The sequence below is a fragment of the Saimiri boliviensis genome, chromosome 5 (genome assembly GCF_048565385.1).
Source record: "Saimiri boliviensis isolate mSaiBol1 chromosome 5, mSaiBol1.pri, whole genome shotgun sequence".
In the NCBI taxonomy this organism is placed as follows: Eukaryota; Metazoa; Chordata; class Mammalia; order Primates; family Cebidae; genus Saimiri; species Saimiri boliviensis.
Genome location: NC_133453.1, coordinates 40,452,694 through 40,470,826, shown reverse-complemented (window position 1 = coordinate 40,470,826; position 18,133 = coordinate 40,452,694). Strand labels below are relative to the sequence as shown.

General features: G+C 40.3%; 1 protein-coding gene across 5 annotated transcripts in view; it reads left to right on the top strand.

The window, feature by feature from the left end:
* The window catches only part of AOX1 (aldehyde oxidase 1), a 92,030-nt gene that overhangs the window by 25,991 nt on the left and 47,906 nt on the right, over positions 1–18,133 (top strand). For all 5 annotated transcript variants that reach the window (XM_039469499.2, XM_003925677.3, XM_074398620.1 and 2 more), the window contains 8 exons: positions 374–483; positions 1,233–1,417; positions 2,397–2,559; positions 4,595–4,687; positions 9,265–9,434; positions 9,735–9,861; positions 12,469–12,591; positions 15,408–15,504. In XM_039469499.2, coding sequence (XP_039325433.2) covers positions 374–483; positions 1,233–1,417; positions 2,397–2,559; positions 4,595–4,687; positions 9,265–9,434; positions 9,735–9,861; positions 12,469–12,591; positions 15,408–15,504 — 1,068 coding nt within the window. The remainder of the gene's footprint in view (positions 1–373; positions 484–1,232; positions 1,418–2,396; positions 2,560–4,594; positions 4,688–9,264; positions 9,435–9,734; positions 9,862–12,468; positions 12,592–15,407; positions 15,505–18,133) is intronic.

Genomic DNA, 18,133 nt, shown 5'->3' with positions numbered 1-18,133 from the left:
ATCTCAGCTCACTGCAACCTCTGCTTCCTGGGTTCAAGTGGTTTTCTTGCCTCAGTTTCCTGAGTAGCTGGGACTACAGGCATGTACCACCATGCCCAGCTAACCCCCAATCTCAAATGATCCACCTGCCTTGGCCTCCCGGTCGATGTTTTGATCAATAAGAAAGTAAAGAAAACAAAAAGAGATAGAGCGTAGACTAGAAGAAACATTGCAAGATGCTTTATAGGGTAAAAGATTTGCTAAGCGTAGGAAGAGCACCTCTTTCTCTGAACAACCAGTTTCCTCAGGTGTTTGGTAGAATTATTTCCCAAGATTTGGAATTTTATTTAATGGACCAAGCAGATTCCAGGGAAAGTATCATTTCTTTCCACAGAAGGAAAACGACAGATTCCTTTAGATGAGCAGTTCCTCAGCAAGTGCCCGAATGCAGATCTTAAGCCTCAAGAAATCTTGATCTCAGTGAACATCCCCTACTCAAGGAAGGTGAGAACATCCAACTGTCAATTTCCCAGTTCCACCTGAGATGCTATGGCTTGTTTATTCCAGCATAAGAAAATATGAAAAGGAATAAGAAAAAGGATTAAGTGTTTATGGGGTAGATAAAGGCTCAACTTCAGGAAGTGGTATGAGGTCATTATTTTAAGACTTGTGAATAGTTGCCTTTTTCTTGTATTACACACGCCCCTGTCACTCCTCAGATCAGGAGATCTTTATCTCTGCCATTCTTCTCTCTCTCCCCCCACCCCAAGCTCTAAAGTTACTTTCTAACAAGTTTTTGTCCCATAAGGCTTTCTCCCTAAATATGACCCGAATAGTATACCTCTACCTGTATCTTGGGGTTTGAAAAAAGCCTAAAAATACATTTGCAATGGAACTTAGCCTTTGCATGATACAGAGTCAGGTTTGAATCCTGGTTTCAAGACCTGAACTAATTACTGAATCCTCTGCACCTTAGATTCCGCTCTGTAAAATGGGAATAATCGAGCCTGCCTCAGAGGATATATTAGTTTGCTAGGGCTACCATAACAAAGAAACACATGCTGGGTGGCCTCAACAACAGAGATTGACTTTTTTTGGAGATGCTAGGGGCTACACGTCTGATATCAAGGTGACACTCAACATACACAGACTGACCAGTGTGTAGATGATTCTCAACACACACAGACTGCCTGGAGCATAGGTGAAGCTCAGCGTTTCTACATTTCTACATGCCACTTAACTGTTTCTTTCAGTGGGAATTTGTGTCAGCCTTCCGACAAGCCCAGCGGCAAGAGAATGCACTACCGATAGTCAATTCGGGAATGAGAGTCTTTTTTGGAGAAGAGGATGGCATTATTAGAGAATTATCCATCTCATATGGAGGCATTGGTCCAACCACCATCTGTGCCAAGGATTCCTGCCAGAAAGTCATTGGAAGGTAAGGCATTGTCTTTAGATTCCAAGTATTAGAGCAGCCCTTTTTGTGGTGAGATGTGATTACAAGAAGAAAAATGCTCCATACATTTTTATTTAATGGCTGGGAATTCCAATAAGATTTTGTTATTATTTCCATATATCTGAAATGAGAATTATATATTCTGTCTGTGTATGTGTATGTAAGAGTGGAGGAGGGAGAGAGAGAGAGAGAGAGAGCGAGAGAGAGAGCGCGAGCACTTCCCCCATGCAAATTTGCATTCTTTATTTTGGGAGAATAATTTGCCATGATGAAAAGCCAAGTATGAGAGTTGGTTCTATAATAAATTGTTAAAAGCACTTGCTTACCTGATTTCCTGTATCTGTAGGTGATACTAATAGCTAATATTTCTTGAGCATTACTTGGTATCAGCTGCCATAACAAAGCATAAGGATTAAAAGCATGAGCTTAAAACTTGAGAAACCCAGACTGCCTGGCCCAAATCTCAGTTCAGCCTTTGTTAACTCCTCCATGATCTCAGTCAGCTTACTCAATTATATTGCTACTTTGGTTCCCTATATGCCCAAGATGGTTGATGATATCTACCTCATAGGGCAGTTGAGAGGATTAAATGAGTGAATACATATAAGGTAATAAAAGCAGAACTTGGCATGCAGTAAATGTCCTAGTGATATGAGGTCAGTTACTCCTGGACTATGGATTTTATATGAGTTGTCATTTATTTCTCTAGATCACTCTAGATCACTCTAGATCACTCCATGAGTTAGGTTCTACTAATATTTCCCTTTTACAGTTAAGGACATGGCAAGACCTAGGCTAAACACCTTGAGAGTGGCGGGCCAGTTTAAACTCAGGCTGCCTGACTCCAGAGCTTGTACTCTTATTTCCTGTGTGAAACTGTGGCTATTTGCCTTACATGTTAGATGAAGATATGGAGTAATAAACCCTGTTAGGCTAGGAGTCTTCTCTTTGGACTTTCTAGGCACTGGAATGAAGAAATGCTAGATACAGCTTGCAGGCTTGTTCTGAATGAAGTGTCGCTTCCGGGCTCGGCTCCAGGTGGGAAGGTGGAGTTCAAGAGGACCCTCATCATCAGCTTCCTCTTCAAGTTCTACCTGGAAGTGTCACAGATTTTGAAAAAGACGGTAAACAGAATGGGTTACACATTAACTTCCATGGTACTGGGAACTATGATAACACCCAAAGTAGGGGCAATGACTCCCTACCAAATGGCTGTAGAATAAAAAAGACAATCCATGTTTGAAACACATGCACTTGCCGAGCATTGCTCAGCCCATCTGTGTATGGGTATGAGTTTGGGGAAGAATTGCAATTAGAGCCGAGAGTTGGGAAAGCTTGTATTTAAAGCCACTCAATTATTTTGTTTCTGACCTGCAGTTTTTCTAGATCATGTTCAGAAAACTTGCTAATGATTTGAATAAGGAATAAGTTTTCCCTCCATAGGGTATTTTTTCCTCTTGAGATATTACCCTCACCTTGAGGTTTACTTCATGTGTTTGTTTGGTGTTCTTTCCTGGATTCAGCTTCATTTCTCTAGCCCATAAGGTGATGATGGCAGCCACCATCTGTAGGTGATACTAATAGCTGATACACAAGATGATTGCGAAATGTGTCATTGTAGGTCCCTAGTGCTTCAGAGGAAATCCATAGTAGTAGTCATAATAATAGGAGTGACAATCCATGCATTATTTTGCCAGGTCTCTCAGGGTAAACAGTTAGTGCTACAAGATTGTTGGCTGGGGAGGATACAACTTAAAAAAAAAAAAAGTCTCTGAATAAATCTGTTAGACCCCAAGGAGACTTGAGCCTTATTGGTCTCACAAACCCTATGCTATAACCAGCTGACCAAACTAGACCAGAAGCCAAGAACAGTCTTCCTGCGGTATAGAAATTAGTATGGTCACTTTAAATAGGAGACACAAAGTCCTCTCTTTTCCTTGTTTTTGAGGGTATCTTCTCATTGTAGGTGGGAACAAGTAGGAACTGGAAAGGTAGTATCACATTTTTAAGAATGACAACTTGAAATTACAGATAAGTGTCATTGTCACCAGGTAACCAATTATAGACTCCTCCCATTAATAGTAAACTAATACAATTTCTGGGTGACTCAAGTGATATAATTTAAAACTTTTGCTTGTAGTCTTATAGCCCTTCTCTCATTAAAAATAATAGTTTTTGTTGGTTTTCTTTAATTTTTTTTTTTTTGAGACAGGGTCTCACTTTGTCACCCAAATTGGAACACAGTGGTGTGATAGCATAGCTCATTGCAGCCTCAACTTTCGGGGCTCAAGCAATCCTCTCATCTCAGCCTCCTGAGTAGCTGTGACCATAGGCATGCACCACCATGCCTGACTAATTTCTTTTATTTTTTTTTTGTAGAGACAGGGTCTTACTATGTTGCCCAAGCTGGTCTTGAACTCCTGGACTCAAGCAATCCTCCTGCCTTGGCCTCTCAAAATGCTGGGATTACAGGCATGAGCCATGACACCTAGCTCATTTTATTTTCTCTTAAAATTATTTAAATTTGAAATAAAAACAACCACCAGGTTATTGTTGAAAGCCTTTCCCCCATCTGGCTGTAGGCTGTGCAATGTTCTCAATCTTGTGTAAAGAACTAAATGACTCACTTCCCTCAGTCCCAAGGAATGTTCTGCTTTAGAACAGAATCCTTCCCGCTGTGGGGCAGAAGCAGGGAGGCAGCTTGTGTCCCCCTTTCTACATAGCTGGCAGGCAACATGGAACAGTTTTACGCTTATTTGCAATGGTGAACTTTGACTCACGTTTTCCTGGCTTAAGTATTTTCATCCTTTCCATTTTACTTACTTATCTTCTGTCTTCCTGTTGGATCAGTTTATAAGTCCTCAAATCATTTAGGAGAGTATATGAGAGAATCATAGAAACATAGATATGGTGGAAGCCTGTTACCTACTGTATTCATCTGGCTATTCATAATATGAGGGAGTATGTATGTACCTTTAAGAGTATATGACCTTGAGTCAGGGAGTTGCATGTATTTCAGGGTTCTGAATAGGATGAGTGCTTAATACATGTGAGACTTCAAAGTAGAGATGCTTGCTAAGACTCATGCCAGCCTCCCTTCCAAAACCATTCTGGCACATTCAAACCATTTAAAGTATCTGCAATGGTTCTACTTTTCAGAACTCAGTTCACTATCCTAGCCTTGCAGACAAGTATGCAAGTGCTTTAGAAGATCTTCATTCCAGACATCACTGCAGTACATTAAAGTACCAGGTGAGTGGCATTTTTGTTTCTAAAAATTCAGAGTCTGGGCTATAGTGCTTTGACCTGGACATTCCCATTGTCTCTCTGTGAAACTCAAACTCTGTAAGTTCAAGCTCCTCTTCTGGTGAACTCATAGCCTTCTTTAGGGGTAATTAAAATTTTGAAATCAATGAAGAATTGTGACTGAAGACAAATCTGGCAGTGATAATATTAAAGAAAAATGTTGATTTGGGTCTTAAAGGTCACATGCTTTGCACTGGGGCCTTGTACCACTGACACCCACGAACTGGCCACCTTGCCATGTGTTTCCTGTCCTGAGCACTGCAAGGCATCAGAGTCCAATAAAGCCACACTCTGCGGCAGGGCCATGAGCTGCTTTGCTTTCATTTTCAGAGGAAAAGGCACAGCCCCTGGCAGTTGATGAAGATGCAGTAATGCTTTTAAAAAGAACTGCTGATTTGTTTACTTGAATGTGAACATATTTTACTCCCTTAGTCCCTATTCTCCAAGTGGTTTTTCTGTGAGTTACATTTGAGAGTTGAATCAAATGTAAGTTCTAAGAGCTTTTTATAAGCTCTCCCAATAAAGGCTATTAGAGAACAGAATTCCTAACTCTCAAGTGGAGTTTTCTGCCATATCATAAAAATGTTGCCTGAAGTCACCCTATTGGTAAAGTGGATACAATTTGATGTGTTTTTCCTTGAAATTGTTATCAGGAAACTTGACCTTGAGAGTTTTAATAAGTCAAGAACATGAAAAGGCTTTTTAAAGCATTTGTTCACTGAATCTATTGTTGGATTTAGTTGTAAAAGCTTATAGTATGTCATAATCAACATTGTAGTTGGTGTATATTCCTTGAGGTTTTAGGTTCAATACGTTTAAAAATTAAAATGCACCAAACTATTGAAAATGATCATTTTGAAATTTAAAAACAGCTGCCGTCTTCCCTGGTATTCTTTTAAAATATGATAGTCAAATCTTTGACTTATAAATATCCTAACATTTCTTGGACAATGGAATAAACCTCAGAAACAAATTAATAAACAAATTAATGGATATTGAAATCATCCAAAGAAAAAAGGAAATTTTCACGTAGTGCATGATCTTGAAAGAGAGTTTATCATTGGTTGCAAAACAAAGTTTTAGATACAATGTGTCTGCCATATAGATGAGTTTTATTTTTGTTTTGCCCGTGGTTTTTCACACACATATACAATATCCACATGGCAACGTCAGCAATCACGAAGAACATTTTTCCCGTAAATCGGTTCATTGGCTTTGAGAGCATTCGGACACAGCTTCAAAAGATCACCAGTTTGAGGAGACAACATTCTTTCTTCCATAGTATCTTTAGCCAAATACAAAGCAGAAGCAGGTAGTTGTACAGCCTCTTTCACCAGTAGATTTATCACAACTGATGGAAAAAAAAGTGTGATTATCTTTAAAATAATCAACTTTATATTTGACTATAGGACAAAGACATTTTTTGGACTTTTTCCTCAGTTTTTGGCAGGCCTCACACAGCATGGTTTCAAAAGACTTTTTTTTTTTCCCCAATGTTATTAAGTGTTTTGTTGGTTACAGTGAAAAGTGTTATGTCAGTTAACTCCCAGACCCATTACAGATACCTATGAGTGTCTTTCCTTAATATCTGAGCTCATGAATTATCTGAAATTTTGCTTTTCAGGACGAAAAAACTTCTTAGGGTTTTAAAAGATGTGAGTGATTTTTTTTCACTCAAATGTGGTTCAGGTTGGGAGCTGAAGAAGCATCACAGCTCAGCACTTTGGGAGATATTTTACAGAGGAATTCGATTCTTACCATCTGTAACATATGAAAAACCACACCTGGTAGAACCTACATTGTTGGTTTTTTCTTCCTTTTCATCACTATCTCAGCTCCTCAAAGCGGAGGGGAAAGAGGAGAATTGCTGGGAGCCCTTTGCCATGAGGACAGGGCAGTGTGAGCTACGTCAGTAGAGCTGGGGCACTGGGACCGCCTCCAATCTGTCCTCATGCCCAAACCCCAATAACTAAAATGTTCTCTAATTTTCCCTAGTCCCCTACGTTAGTGGCCTAATATCTACTTTTATTTAATAGTGCCTGGGCCAAGGTCTAAATTATTTTTCTCGATAGTCTCCTGCTTTCTAGATTATGGATGACTCAACAATAACTGAAAAGGAGAAAACAAAAACTTAGTCAATACTCTTTTATGCACCGTGTTATACTAACTACAAAATAGAAGTTTAGATTTAAGTAAGACAAGTATGAAATTAAAGCAATAAATGCTTATCAACAGTGTTTATTTTGTAGTAAAACAGTAAATTTTGTATAAAATAAGTGCATCCTACACACGTCTTGTACCAAGGTAATTGTAGAAATTACACTACTTTCCGTGCATAGTTGTCAGCCACAATTTGGTTAACATTTTACTCCTTGTCATTTATATTATGCAAACAATACTTTTTTTCTTTTTCAAATCATCAATAATGATGTTGAACATGTTCTCCACACGTGCCACCATGCCATTTCCTACTGATATTCCAGGCATGCCACCTGCCTGGAGAATCTCTGATCTCTAACTCCAGCCAGAGGTTTATGTTTTTGAGGACCTTAAGTAGTCTGGTAGTGAGTGGAGAGCACCCTTCTCAAGTTCTGGAGCAGCAGAGGGCGTTGGAGAACTGTACATTTCACAGCTGTCTTAAGTAAAGTTCTGCATTATAACCAGAGCTCTCCTCCATTTGTGGGACTGGATGAATTAAATACAAATGTTCAGAAAGGAAAAGAAAACAAAACATCTGCATGAAAGGGGAATGTGTTAATCGGGGGAATCCACACAGCTTCTCTTCAGTTCCATAGAGCAAGAGCCTTAGAGCACTTTCACTGGACCAGGATGGACTTTGAAACAGGAAAGTCTGCAGTGAAGAGTGAAATGAGATACTATTTTAGGTGGATTCAATATCTAACTTATTGTTCACAGCTGTGAAATGTATTGAATAGACTTTCTCAAACTGCATATTCTGGTAATCAAATGCAAAAGAATTTAACTTTTCTCCCCGCTTCAGATGCCTTGAAGGACACCATGTTGGAAATAGGTCTGTTTCTTCTTTTTTCTCCCAGAAAAGATTTTTAAGCAGTATATGTTCTGTTGGTGACTTATTCTCTCTTCCCTCCTTCCCAATGATGTGTAACCTGGCATTATAAGGCTCATCTCAAAGGAAGATCCAAGACTCAGGGTGATCATGTGAACTGCAGGATGGGAAGGGGAGGTGTCCATAGCTTTTTCCTGACCTCAGCCTAGCCAACATGACTGTATACCCCTCACCCACAGGTCTTCCAGAGAAAGCCTCTGGGAGTCTGGCCTCAGTCCCAGCACCGAGTTCAATGCTGCCACAGTGAGTTACAGATGGGGGCACCCGCCAAGGCTTAGCAGGCTACTCCTCAGCCACAGCCTTCACCCTGGGCTCTGAGCTCAGCTTCTATAATGTCTCTTCACTCTCTCTCTCCTTCTTTCTTCATGCCTTCAATTCTTTTCACAATATACACCCAAATGGGAAAGTCAGAAACTCCCATATTTGAAATACCAGGGCAGACATTGTGCTGATTAATCTCCACTTTGGTTAATGAAAAACATTTGAGGTACTTACAGAGCCAGCAGCAAGACATTCTGCTCCCTGGGGCCCTAAGAAAGAGCAACATTAGTAAATCATTGCTCCAACTGCAGGTCCTTTGGCTTCATTCTCTACCAGGATTGTCGAAGTTAAGAGTTTTGCCAATTATTTCTTATATTTCCTCATTCAAAATAGAAAAAAAAAAAAGCCTCTTCTGGTTGAATTAATACCCTCAATATTTTCTATAAACATAGTCATGATATCATCATACTCTTCTGTAAAATATGTGTCATGCTTACATAGAAACAGTAAAGTCATTTTAATAATAAAATTTAAAGAGATAAGCATTAGCAAGAGGACGTAACTTTATATTATCAAGAAGAAAGATTTAAATTTGTTTACTTACACAAATGGAATTTCCATTAGTGATGTTTGGGGTCTATATTTTTTAAAAAGTGAAAAATAAAAACATCATGGATCGACATAACAGTTGGCCTAATGAATTAGCATAGTAGGTTTATTTTCCTGATGTTACTAATAGTGACTTTTTTTTTCTTTGAGATGGAGTCTCTATCGTCTCCCAGGCTAGAGTGCAGTGGTGTGATCTCGGTCCACTGCAACCTCCACCTTCCAGGTTCCAGCGATTCTGCAGCCTTAGCCTCCTGAGTAGCTGGGATTACAGGCGTGCACCACCACACCTGGCTAATTTTTTTTTTTTTAATTTTTAGTAGAAACAGAATTTCACCATGTTTGCCAGGCTGGTCTCAAACTCCTAACCTCAAGTGATCTGCCCACCTCAGCCTTCCAAAGTGCTGAGATTATAGGTGTGAGACACTGCATCTAGCCCAATAGTGATTTTTCATATGCAAAGTGTTCTTCTGGTTATACTGCCTTCTTATAGGAGATGTGTATAATAAGACTATTCCTGCCTTCTCTATAGAAATATAAAAGTTTATTTTGGTTATTTATTAAACAGAAAATAGGCCCAAAGCAGCATCCTGAAGACCCAGTTGGCCATCCCATCATGCATCTGTCTGGTGTGAAGCATGCCACGGGGGAGGCCATCTACTGTGATGACATGCCTCCAGTGGACCAGGAACTTTTCTTGACTTTTGTGACTAGTTCAAGAGCTCATGCTAAGATTTTGTAAGTGATAAAGTTCTTATTCAATGGGTGTAAATGACTGTTTTTTCATCTAAGTCACATTAGTGAAAATTAATGGTGTGAAGAAATAGACTATTTGTTGGTGATACCCAACTCAGACCAGAGATGAAATGGGATTGAAATGTAGGATTTACTACACTTCATTGTCCCAAGAATTTTTTTCCCAATTGTCTGACAGAGACTGTTAGACAGTTCTTACCGCTCTCATATCTTATTTTCCAATTAACCATGTTCTCGGGCTCTATGGCCGCTCTCAGGAGCTCTCCTGTATATACCACCTAGGTCTATTGATCTGTCAGAAGCTCTCAGCATGCCCGGTGTAGTGGACATCATGACAGCAGAACATCTTAGTGACGTCAATTCCTTCTGCTTTTTCACTGAAACTGAGACATTTCTGGCAACAGATAAGGTACTCCATTTTTGCTTTCTGTTTGAAAAATAACTTCCTCAGCTAATGGTGCTTCATATTTTCTTAAAGATACCATCTAATTTGGCACACCATGAAAGACTGCAGTATTCTTAGAATGCTTCTTATAAAAGTATATTCATTTTCTATATAAGTAAGACATTAGTTATATGAAAGATTATTTGGTGTTTTACATTTTCTAATAGTGAGATGGCATGCTGCTAATGGTATAAGTGAATAAATAAAGACATATTAATGATAACTTTTATTTGGAAATCCCTTTCCTGAGAATCCCTTATTATTGTGCCAGTCTCCGTGTGATCAGTTCAACTACAAGTTCAAATCATAGCTATACCATAAAGCCTTTTTCCTTATTCTTTAATCCAGAAATAGTTCTCTCTCTCTCTGTGTGTCTCTCTCTCAGCTTATTCTGATTCATTCATTCATATTTCCATGTGTTAAATGGCCTTTTTATTTTATTTTATTTCGTTTATTTTTTTTGAGATGGAGTTTATCGCTGTCACCCAGATTGGAGGGCAGTGGCATGATCTCAGCTCACTGCAACTTCCGCTTCCTGAGTTCAAGCGATTCTCTTGCCTCAGCTTCCTGAATAGCTGGGATTACAGGCATGTACCATCACACCTAATTTTTGTATTTTTAGTACAGACGGGGTTTCACCATGTTGGCCAGGCTGGTCTTGAACTCCTTACCTCAGGTGATCCGCCCACCTCCATCTCCCAAAGTGCTGGAATTACAGGTGTGAGCCACCACACCCGGACCAAATGGGCTTTTTAAAAGTGAGCATCTATGATGTCTGGTCACCATAACTGAACAAGATATGTATGATTTCTACTTTCATGCAGCTTAATATCTAGAGGAGAAAATGAAGTGACTTTTAATGTACTTTCTACCTTGTATTAAGCTTGTTTATTTGTCTTATGTTTTGTCTTGTATATTTCCTCTACCTAGTATAAATTCCTTGAGTGAGGATCCATGTCTGATTCATCTGTATATTCCACACACTGCTTCCCACATTGCAGGTGAATTAATAGAGGGATAATGATAATATTGTTGCCTTGTGAAAGTTACAAGTGATTAAAACTTTGGCTACAGCAAAGACAGCAGTCAGCAGGTTTTCTGCATAACAGACTGCTCAGTTCAGTGTTTACCCAAAAGGGCTTCATAATTTGAAACAGTACCTTCCTCTGGCTCTCCCTTGAAGATACTCCTTGGAAGATATGGTTCTTAGAAATGAAAGCTTAATGACTGAGAGTTGGAACTCTAGGTTGAAACTTCCCCGAAGCAGGGCTGTGCAGCACTGGCAGAGTCAGTGAGAATTTAAGACCTTTGCATAAATACATAAAGCAAAACTGGTCTCAACTGCATGATAGTACCTGCTCTCTGAGATGTCCTTATGAAGAGTATAAGCATCTTAGGGGCCACATCTATGTGCCAGGTCACAGGAGCAAAATCAGGCATCTTTGGAGAGCAAAGAACAGTGCTATTGTGAATGATGCCTTTATTGGTTTAATGCTTTTTAAAATATTCATTTATGGCACTTAATGCGTTTTTAAAAAGTTTTCATTGTAGAAGTTGTAACATACACAAAAATAGAAAAGTATTGTACAATGAACCCCATAGATCCATCACCCAACTTCAACAATTACCAACACATTGACATTCTTGTTTCATTTTTCTCTCTTTCACTGTCCACTTCCAACGAACACACTTTTCTGTGTTCATGCTAGATTTAATGTTTTTAATACCCTTTTTTTCTGTTGATAAAACTACTTTACGTTCATTGTGGAAAAGACGTAATAGTTTAGTCTATTTTTAAAATGAGTGATTACGCTGGAATTGTGAATCCTTACAGCATAAGGTAGGAGAGAGAACTCAGCAGTAATGGTGACTTCTTCCAGTCCAGACTGTTTTCACCTTTCTCAAGGCTTAAGATTTATTTTCCCTATGTTCTTCTCTGGTCCTTGTGTGAACTCCTGAGTCTAGCTACCCCACCCACGTAATAATCCTAGCTGCCAGCCCCCCAGGAAGGGGATGCTATCTGCTTGGTTGCATCTTGGCTAGGAAGTCTTTCATGAAAAGGCAGTTTGTGAGGAGAGATGTGCTCACCAGCAGTGTTCTGTTATCAAAGGGGACTCTCCTTCCCAAGTCACCCCCTTTTTCTCTCTGACTGAGATGAACTGTGACTTCCTGGTCCTCCCTGTTCATGAAAGCAGAGGCTGCTTCTCTCAGAACAGCTCTGATTGTCATGTGACAGCTACATGTCAAGCCATGGGGCAGGCTGGCCCTCACATAGCCTCATAGGCTTGGCCTGGAGCCTGAGTCAGCCATCCTCAAGACAACATCACTCATGCTCCTTTGATAGAGCACAAGGGTCTAAACTTCCCCCAGTGCCTGTAATCAGGAGGCCAGCTATGGTTATAGTCATGGACTGATGTGCAGGGGTCACATCTGCATGTGTGTAGCCTAGCCCTAGTGTGTATCTAGCCCTAGCCCTAGTGTGATCTAGTACTAGGAAGCAGGAAGAAAATGAATAAAAGAGAGGAACTGATGCCTGCCTTCCTTGACAACAAAGGTCTTTCTGTGTCGTAGGTGTTCTGTGTGGGTCACCTTGTCTGTGCCGTGCTTGCCGATTCTGAGGTTCAGGCAAAGCGAGCTGCTAAGCGAGTAAAGATTGTCTATCAAGACTTGGAGCCACTGATCCTAACAATCGAGGTAATGAGTTCCATGCTGATGCCAGTTGGGAGCCAGAACAAATATTGATTAAAATGCTTTTGGCTACTGTAAGAGAAAAATGTGGATTAAAGTGGCTTCCAGAATACAGGGACTTTAGTGACCTCTGAACAGTCTCAGGATTAACAATTTCCCCAAGGATACAGTTTCTTTTGCCACTAACTCTCTGCTGCCCACGATTCAGGCTTGATCTCCTGTGGTCACAGATAGCCACCAGGACAACCTGAGCTTCCTTGTTCATGATCAAGGAGTAAGAGGAACCGTATTGCCCCAGCATTCCAAGCTCGAATCCTGAGATCTAGCCTATGAACATTGCGGAGGCAGCGTAAATAGATTAGACTCAGTCCATACAGGCTGCATGTGCTCTGGGACACAATAGTAGCTTCACAGCATAACGAACACATTGCCCTCTGGGTGACTAGCGTGGCCTGAGGCAGAACTGAAGAAGCGACCTGGGCACGATCAGGGACTCCAGGAGAACCAGGTATTGGGGGTGCTTCCTGCCATGCTGCTTGATGCCTAGGAACATGGAGTTTGTCTCTGGGAATTTTTCTGATGTTTTAAAATTAATATCATGTTAAAAAGACAAAATTTTAAAAGTTTAGTTGGAGTCAAAGCGTGTTAGACCTCCCAGATTTTCCTGGTCAGTTTCAAATCCAAACACTCTATTCCCTTCTCAGGCCCTTTTCATTTACATGTTGCCTGCTGTTCTTGCTTGCTTCATGTACTCCATCCCCCGAAGTTTTGCTGGAGAGTTAAAATTACTTATTAGAAATTATTTTGTTTCTAATTCTTTGCCCAATACCACAGGCTAAATATCTACTCTTCACTCCGCCTACCTTCCAGCTGAATAAAAGTCCTGATAAGCAAGTATAATAGATGCCACTTCCCCAGGCCTCCCCACATCAGCCAGCAGACTTGTGATTGTCCGCCAGAGAATCCCAGCATCAGATACAAGCTTTGGTTTTGTGGAAAAGAATTGCCTCACATTGTGTTCAGAGATTAAGCTCTCAAAGTTTGATCAACTGGATCAGAGAGGATTTAATCAAAATGTATAGCAGGGAAATATGCCCCCTCCCTATACATTACATTCCTTTTATCACTTTCCTAAGAAAAATTCAGAAAATTGGCTCAAAGTTACTCAAAGAGCAAGCAGCCAGTGAAGTTGAAAAAGATTAAACTTTTAAAAACAGGGTTTATGAAACCTAGCTTCTTTTTTCTTTCCAACCTGGAATCTCTTTAATCTTGGATTAATAAGGAAAGCATATGTACTGATTCCAATAGGAAGTGTGTTATCAATCAAAACAGAACAAAAACAAATATCTCTGTCACCATCACAAAGATCTAATCTGACTTATGCTTTTTGAGTTTTGAGTAGATGAAATGGGGAAATAATCAAAACTCTTGCATAAGGGGTAAGGCTGATGACCATAGTGAAATAAAAGTGTTCCCTACCAGAATCTGTCATGAATAATAATCACCAAAACAGCATGATCACAGCTAGGACCTATACAGAGCTCACTACATGGTTGACATGGTTCTAGGTCAGTTTCACACATTCACTTACAAAATGCTCACAACAATCCTATAAGGTAAAAACTATTTTCATCCCCATTCTGATGGGGAAACTAAAAGGGTCACCCAAGGTTACATAGCTAGTCACTAACCAAAGCAATAAACAAACATTCTGTCAAAGAACCTGGGCTCTACCTGTGCTATAAACAAACCAACCCTGTTTTTGAATAGGGGCAATGGCAGAATCACAATAGCACATCCCTCTAAGGGGTGTTGTCTAGATACCTGCTGGTGGCCAGAAGAAAACAGAGCTAAGAGAATCCCCAACTCCTAACAGAATGGAATTTCATGGATGGACAACAACTCACAGTCGTTAATGCCAGCAGGAGCTGGCACACCACATTTGTCAGTGGACTCATGGATTAATGCAAGATAAATTCTCAGGATAGCTAAAAACCAATCTATATTATTGTAACTACATCTCTGGTTATGTACACCACTGTACCCTGTTCACTGGGCACCCAGGGAGAGCCAATAGGGGCCAGTGTATGCATGGATTTGTACACCAGCACCCAGACAGGGCTTGTCTGAAATCTTACTTCTAGGGCTGGAGGTCCCAGGTGCTTTACTGCCCTGTGCAAATGAAATGCTCATCCCCACAAAGAAGTAATGTGGGACTGACAGGCAGAGCCACCATGATCCCAATCACTAGAGTGTCTTCAACTAACATTTATTAAATGCTTACTATATGCCACATAAGCTCTTCACATGTCTTATTTCATTTTATCTTCACCAACCACAATTCTATTGGAGCTATACGCACACCTGTTACTTTCATTTTATAGATGGCGATAGGAGAGGTGAAGTGATAGGTCCACAGTCAAAGCTGGTAAATGGGGAAAATGCACATGATGCGGTCTAGGCCTAGAGCCCCGGCTCTGAAGCTCTGTGCTGTATGGCCTTGGCTGCATGAAATGGATTGTGGGGTGAAGAGAATAATCTCCCTGGAAGATACTAGTTTCATTCTGAGATCACTTAGGTGCCAGTTTTGTTCTGTGCATTATTTCTTTCAACTCAGTGGGCACATCTACATTTCCTCACTGGGGAGTCTCTCTGCAGTTGGATTCTTAGCTTGGCTCACCAGGGTCATGGTGAAAAATGCATGGGACCACAAGGTGAAGGGAAGAACAGCCCCTGCTCAGAGGATGCACAGTGGGGCATGGCTGCCACCCCAGGGCGGCATCTCTTGCCCAGGACACCTCACTCTTCTGTTCTCTTTCTAGGAAGCTATACAACACAACTCCTTCTTCAAGCCAGAAAGGAAACTGGAATATGGAAATGTTGATGAAGCATTTAAAGTAGTTGATCACATTCTTGAAGGTAAAAAAGTAAAGGAAGGGTAAGCAACCCTGGAAGCCTTCTAAGCATGTCCAGTTTAACGCTTCCTTTGTCTCCTGGAAATCATCTGGCAGCCTAGGCGGGTGTTGCTCCTCAGAAACAGGCATTCACAATGTGTTTCCCTGTCTCTGGGGTAGGCGAAGAGCATATGGGGATGGAAAACAAAAGGCAAGCCCCTCCCCTGTGCCCTGACCCCTCTTCCCTCATCAAGGCTCTGGCTGTTAGAGATGTCATTTCCTTTCCTGTTCACAACCACCCTGCAGAGGGTATTATTATCTCAGTCTTATAGGCTGGAAAATGGAGGCCCAGAGTAACTATGGAGTGTAACCAAGGTCACACAATAGCTACTAAATGACAAAGTTGGCCATTGAATTGATAGGTTTTATTAGGATTTCCAAAACCCTAGTCTCTTCTTCATCCTTTCTCTCTCTGATTCTCTCTCTCTTCCTTTCTTTCTTCTCTACTTTCTCTTCCCTTCCTCTCCCCTTCCCTTTCTCCTTTCTCTTTTTTCCAAAATTCTTTCCTGTATGTGTGTATGTAATTACAATTAAATTTGCTTCTTAGAAAATAGTTAATTATAACTTTCCAGTATGATTCTTAAACTTTTTGCTTTAAAACATTTTAATATTTCAAACAATTTTAATTTTAAAACTTACATAAAAGTTGCAGAAGCATTAAAGAAACTCCCAAATATCCTTTACTTAGATTACCCAATTTTATACACACACACACACACACACACACACACACACACACACACACACTTCTTCGGAGCCACTTGAGAGTAAATTGTAAACATGATGTATATCTCTTTACCCCTAAGTAGTCAGTGTTTGTTTCTTAAAAACAGGATGTTGTCTTACATAAACATAGTTATCAAAATCAGAGTATTAGCAACATATATACTATTAATCTACACAGCTTATTCAAATTTTGCCAGTTGTCTCAATAATGTCCTTTATAGCTGTGAGCTAAGATCATGCCACTGCACTCCAACCTGGGTAACAAGAAGGAGACTCCATCTCAAACACACACACACACACACACACACACACACACACACACAAAACTCCCATCTTCTTAATTTTTCTCTCCAACCTCTATCACAAGAATATGAAGACTCCTAAGACACATGTCATCCTGAGTACACAACCAGACCTGTGTAATATGTCATCAGTCAGCCCAGCTTCTTAAGTTCCAAGCCCATCATGTCTCAACTCCATAGGTGTATTAAACTTGAAGCATGTTCAGGGGCTGGCACCCAGGAAATGTCACCTGCAAGCTGGAGGAAAGACACCTGGGACTATCACCTACCAGCTTTTCTTAGCATTGTTTCTTATTAGCTGTGTGACCTAGCAGGGCAATTCTCAGGGCTCAGTCTTCCTGTTTTAATATTATATGGATAAAGTAAAAACAATTTCAAAGGTGAATTACAAAGATTATAAGCGATAATCATGTGTTCTTGGCATATAGTAACCAGTCAATAACTGTGTGCAATGATTATTAGATTTAGATGATTTTGTTGTTGTTCTCCTGTAAAGGTTGTCTATTAGTGAGATACATTGGCAGGTGTTCGTTTATCAAACCCAGTGTTTCCAAGATTTTCTCCTTATAGGAATCACTGGGGATGTTTATGAGACCTAGAGATTCCAGTGCCCTTTTTTAGAATTATAGAGGATCCAAAGCAGCCCAGGAATCTGTCTTAACAAGTTTTCCAGGTAATTCTTAGGGCTAGTAAAATGTAAAAAACACTGGAAGGGTGAGTTTGATATATGGTAATGAAGAGAAAAAGCAGGTACATTTCTATCGTAGGAGTTCATGGCATGAGCATGTTGGAAATATCAATATTTAGGGGGATTCCTTTTCTCGTTTGTTGCTTGACATAATGAGTATTTGTGTAAGAATTGTTATTGTATTTTTCCTTGATATCTTCTTTAATTATCTAACTCAATTAGGTGATTGGTTTATTCTGTCACTTACTTGAATTTTTGTTACTGCCACATACCCGATTGATAAGTATAAAAATAATACAGGAATATTTAAAAGGACATTTATACAGTACTTTTCAGTATAAATGCCAGGTGCAGTGGCTCATGTCTATAATCTCAGCACTTTGGGAGGACAAGGCAGGACATTTGAAGCCAGGAATTTGAGACCAGCCTGGTCAATGTAGCAAGACTCCTTCTATTTAAAAAAAAAAAAAAGAAAAGAAAAAGAAGAAGAAGAAGAAGAAAGGAAGGAAGGAAGCTGGGTGCCATGGCTCACACCTGTAATCCCAGCACTTTGTGAGGCCGAGGCAGGTGGATTGATTAAGGTCAGGAGTTTGAGACCAGCCTAGGCAACATGGCAAAACCCAGTCTCTAATAAAAATACAAAAATTAGCTGGATGTGGTGGCAAACACCTGTAATCCCAGCTACTTGGGAGGCTGAGGCACCAGAATGGCTTGAACCCAGGAGGCGGAGTTGAGATTGAGACTGAGATTGCAGTGAGATGAGATCACGCCATTGCACTCCAGCCTGGGTGACAGAGTGAGACTGTGAAAGAAAGAAGGGAAGGAAGGGAAGAGAAGGGAAAGGAAAGGAAGGGAAAAGGAAGGGAAGGGAAAGGGAA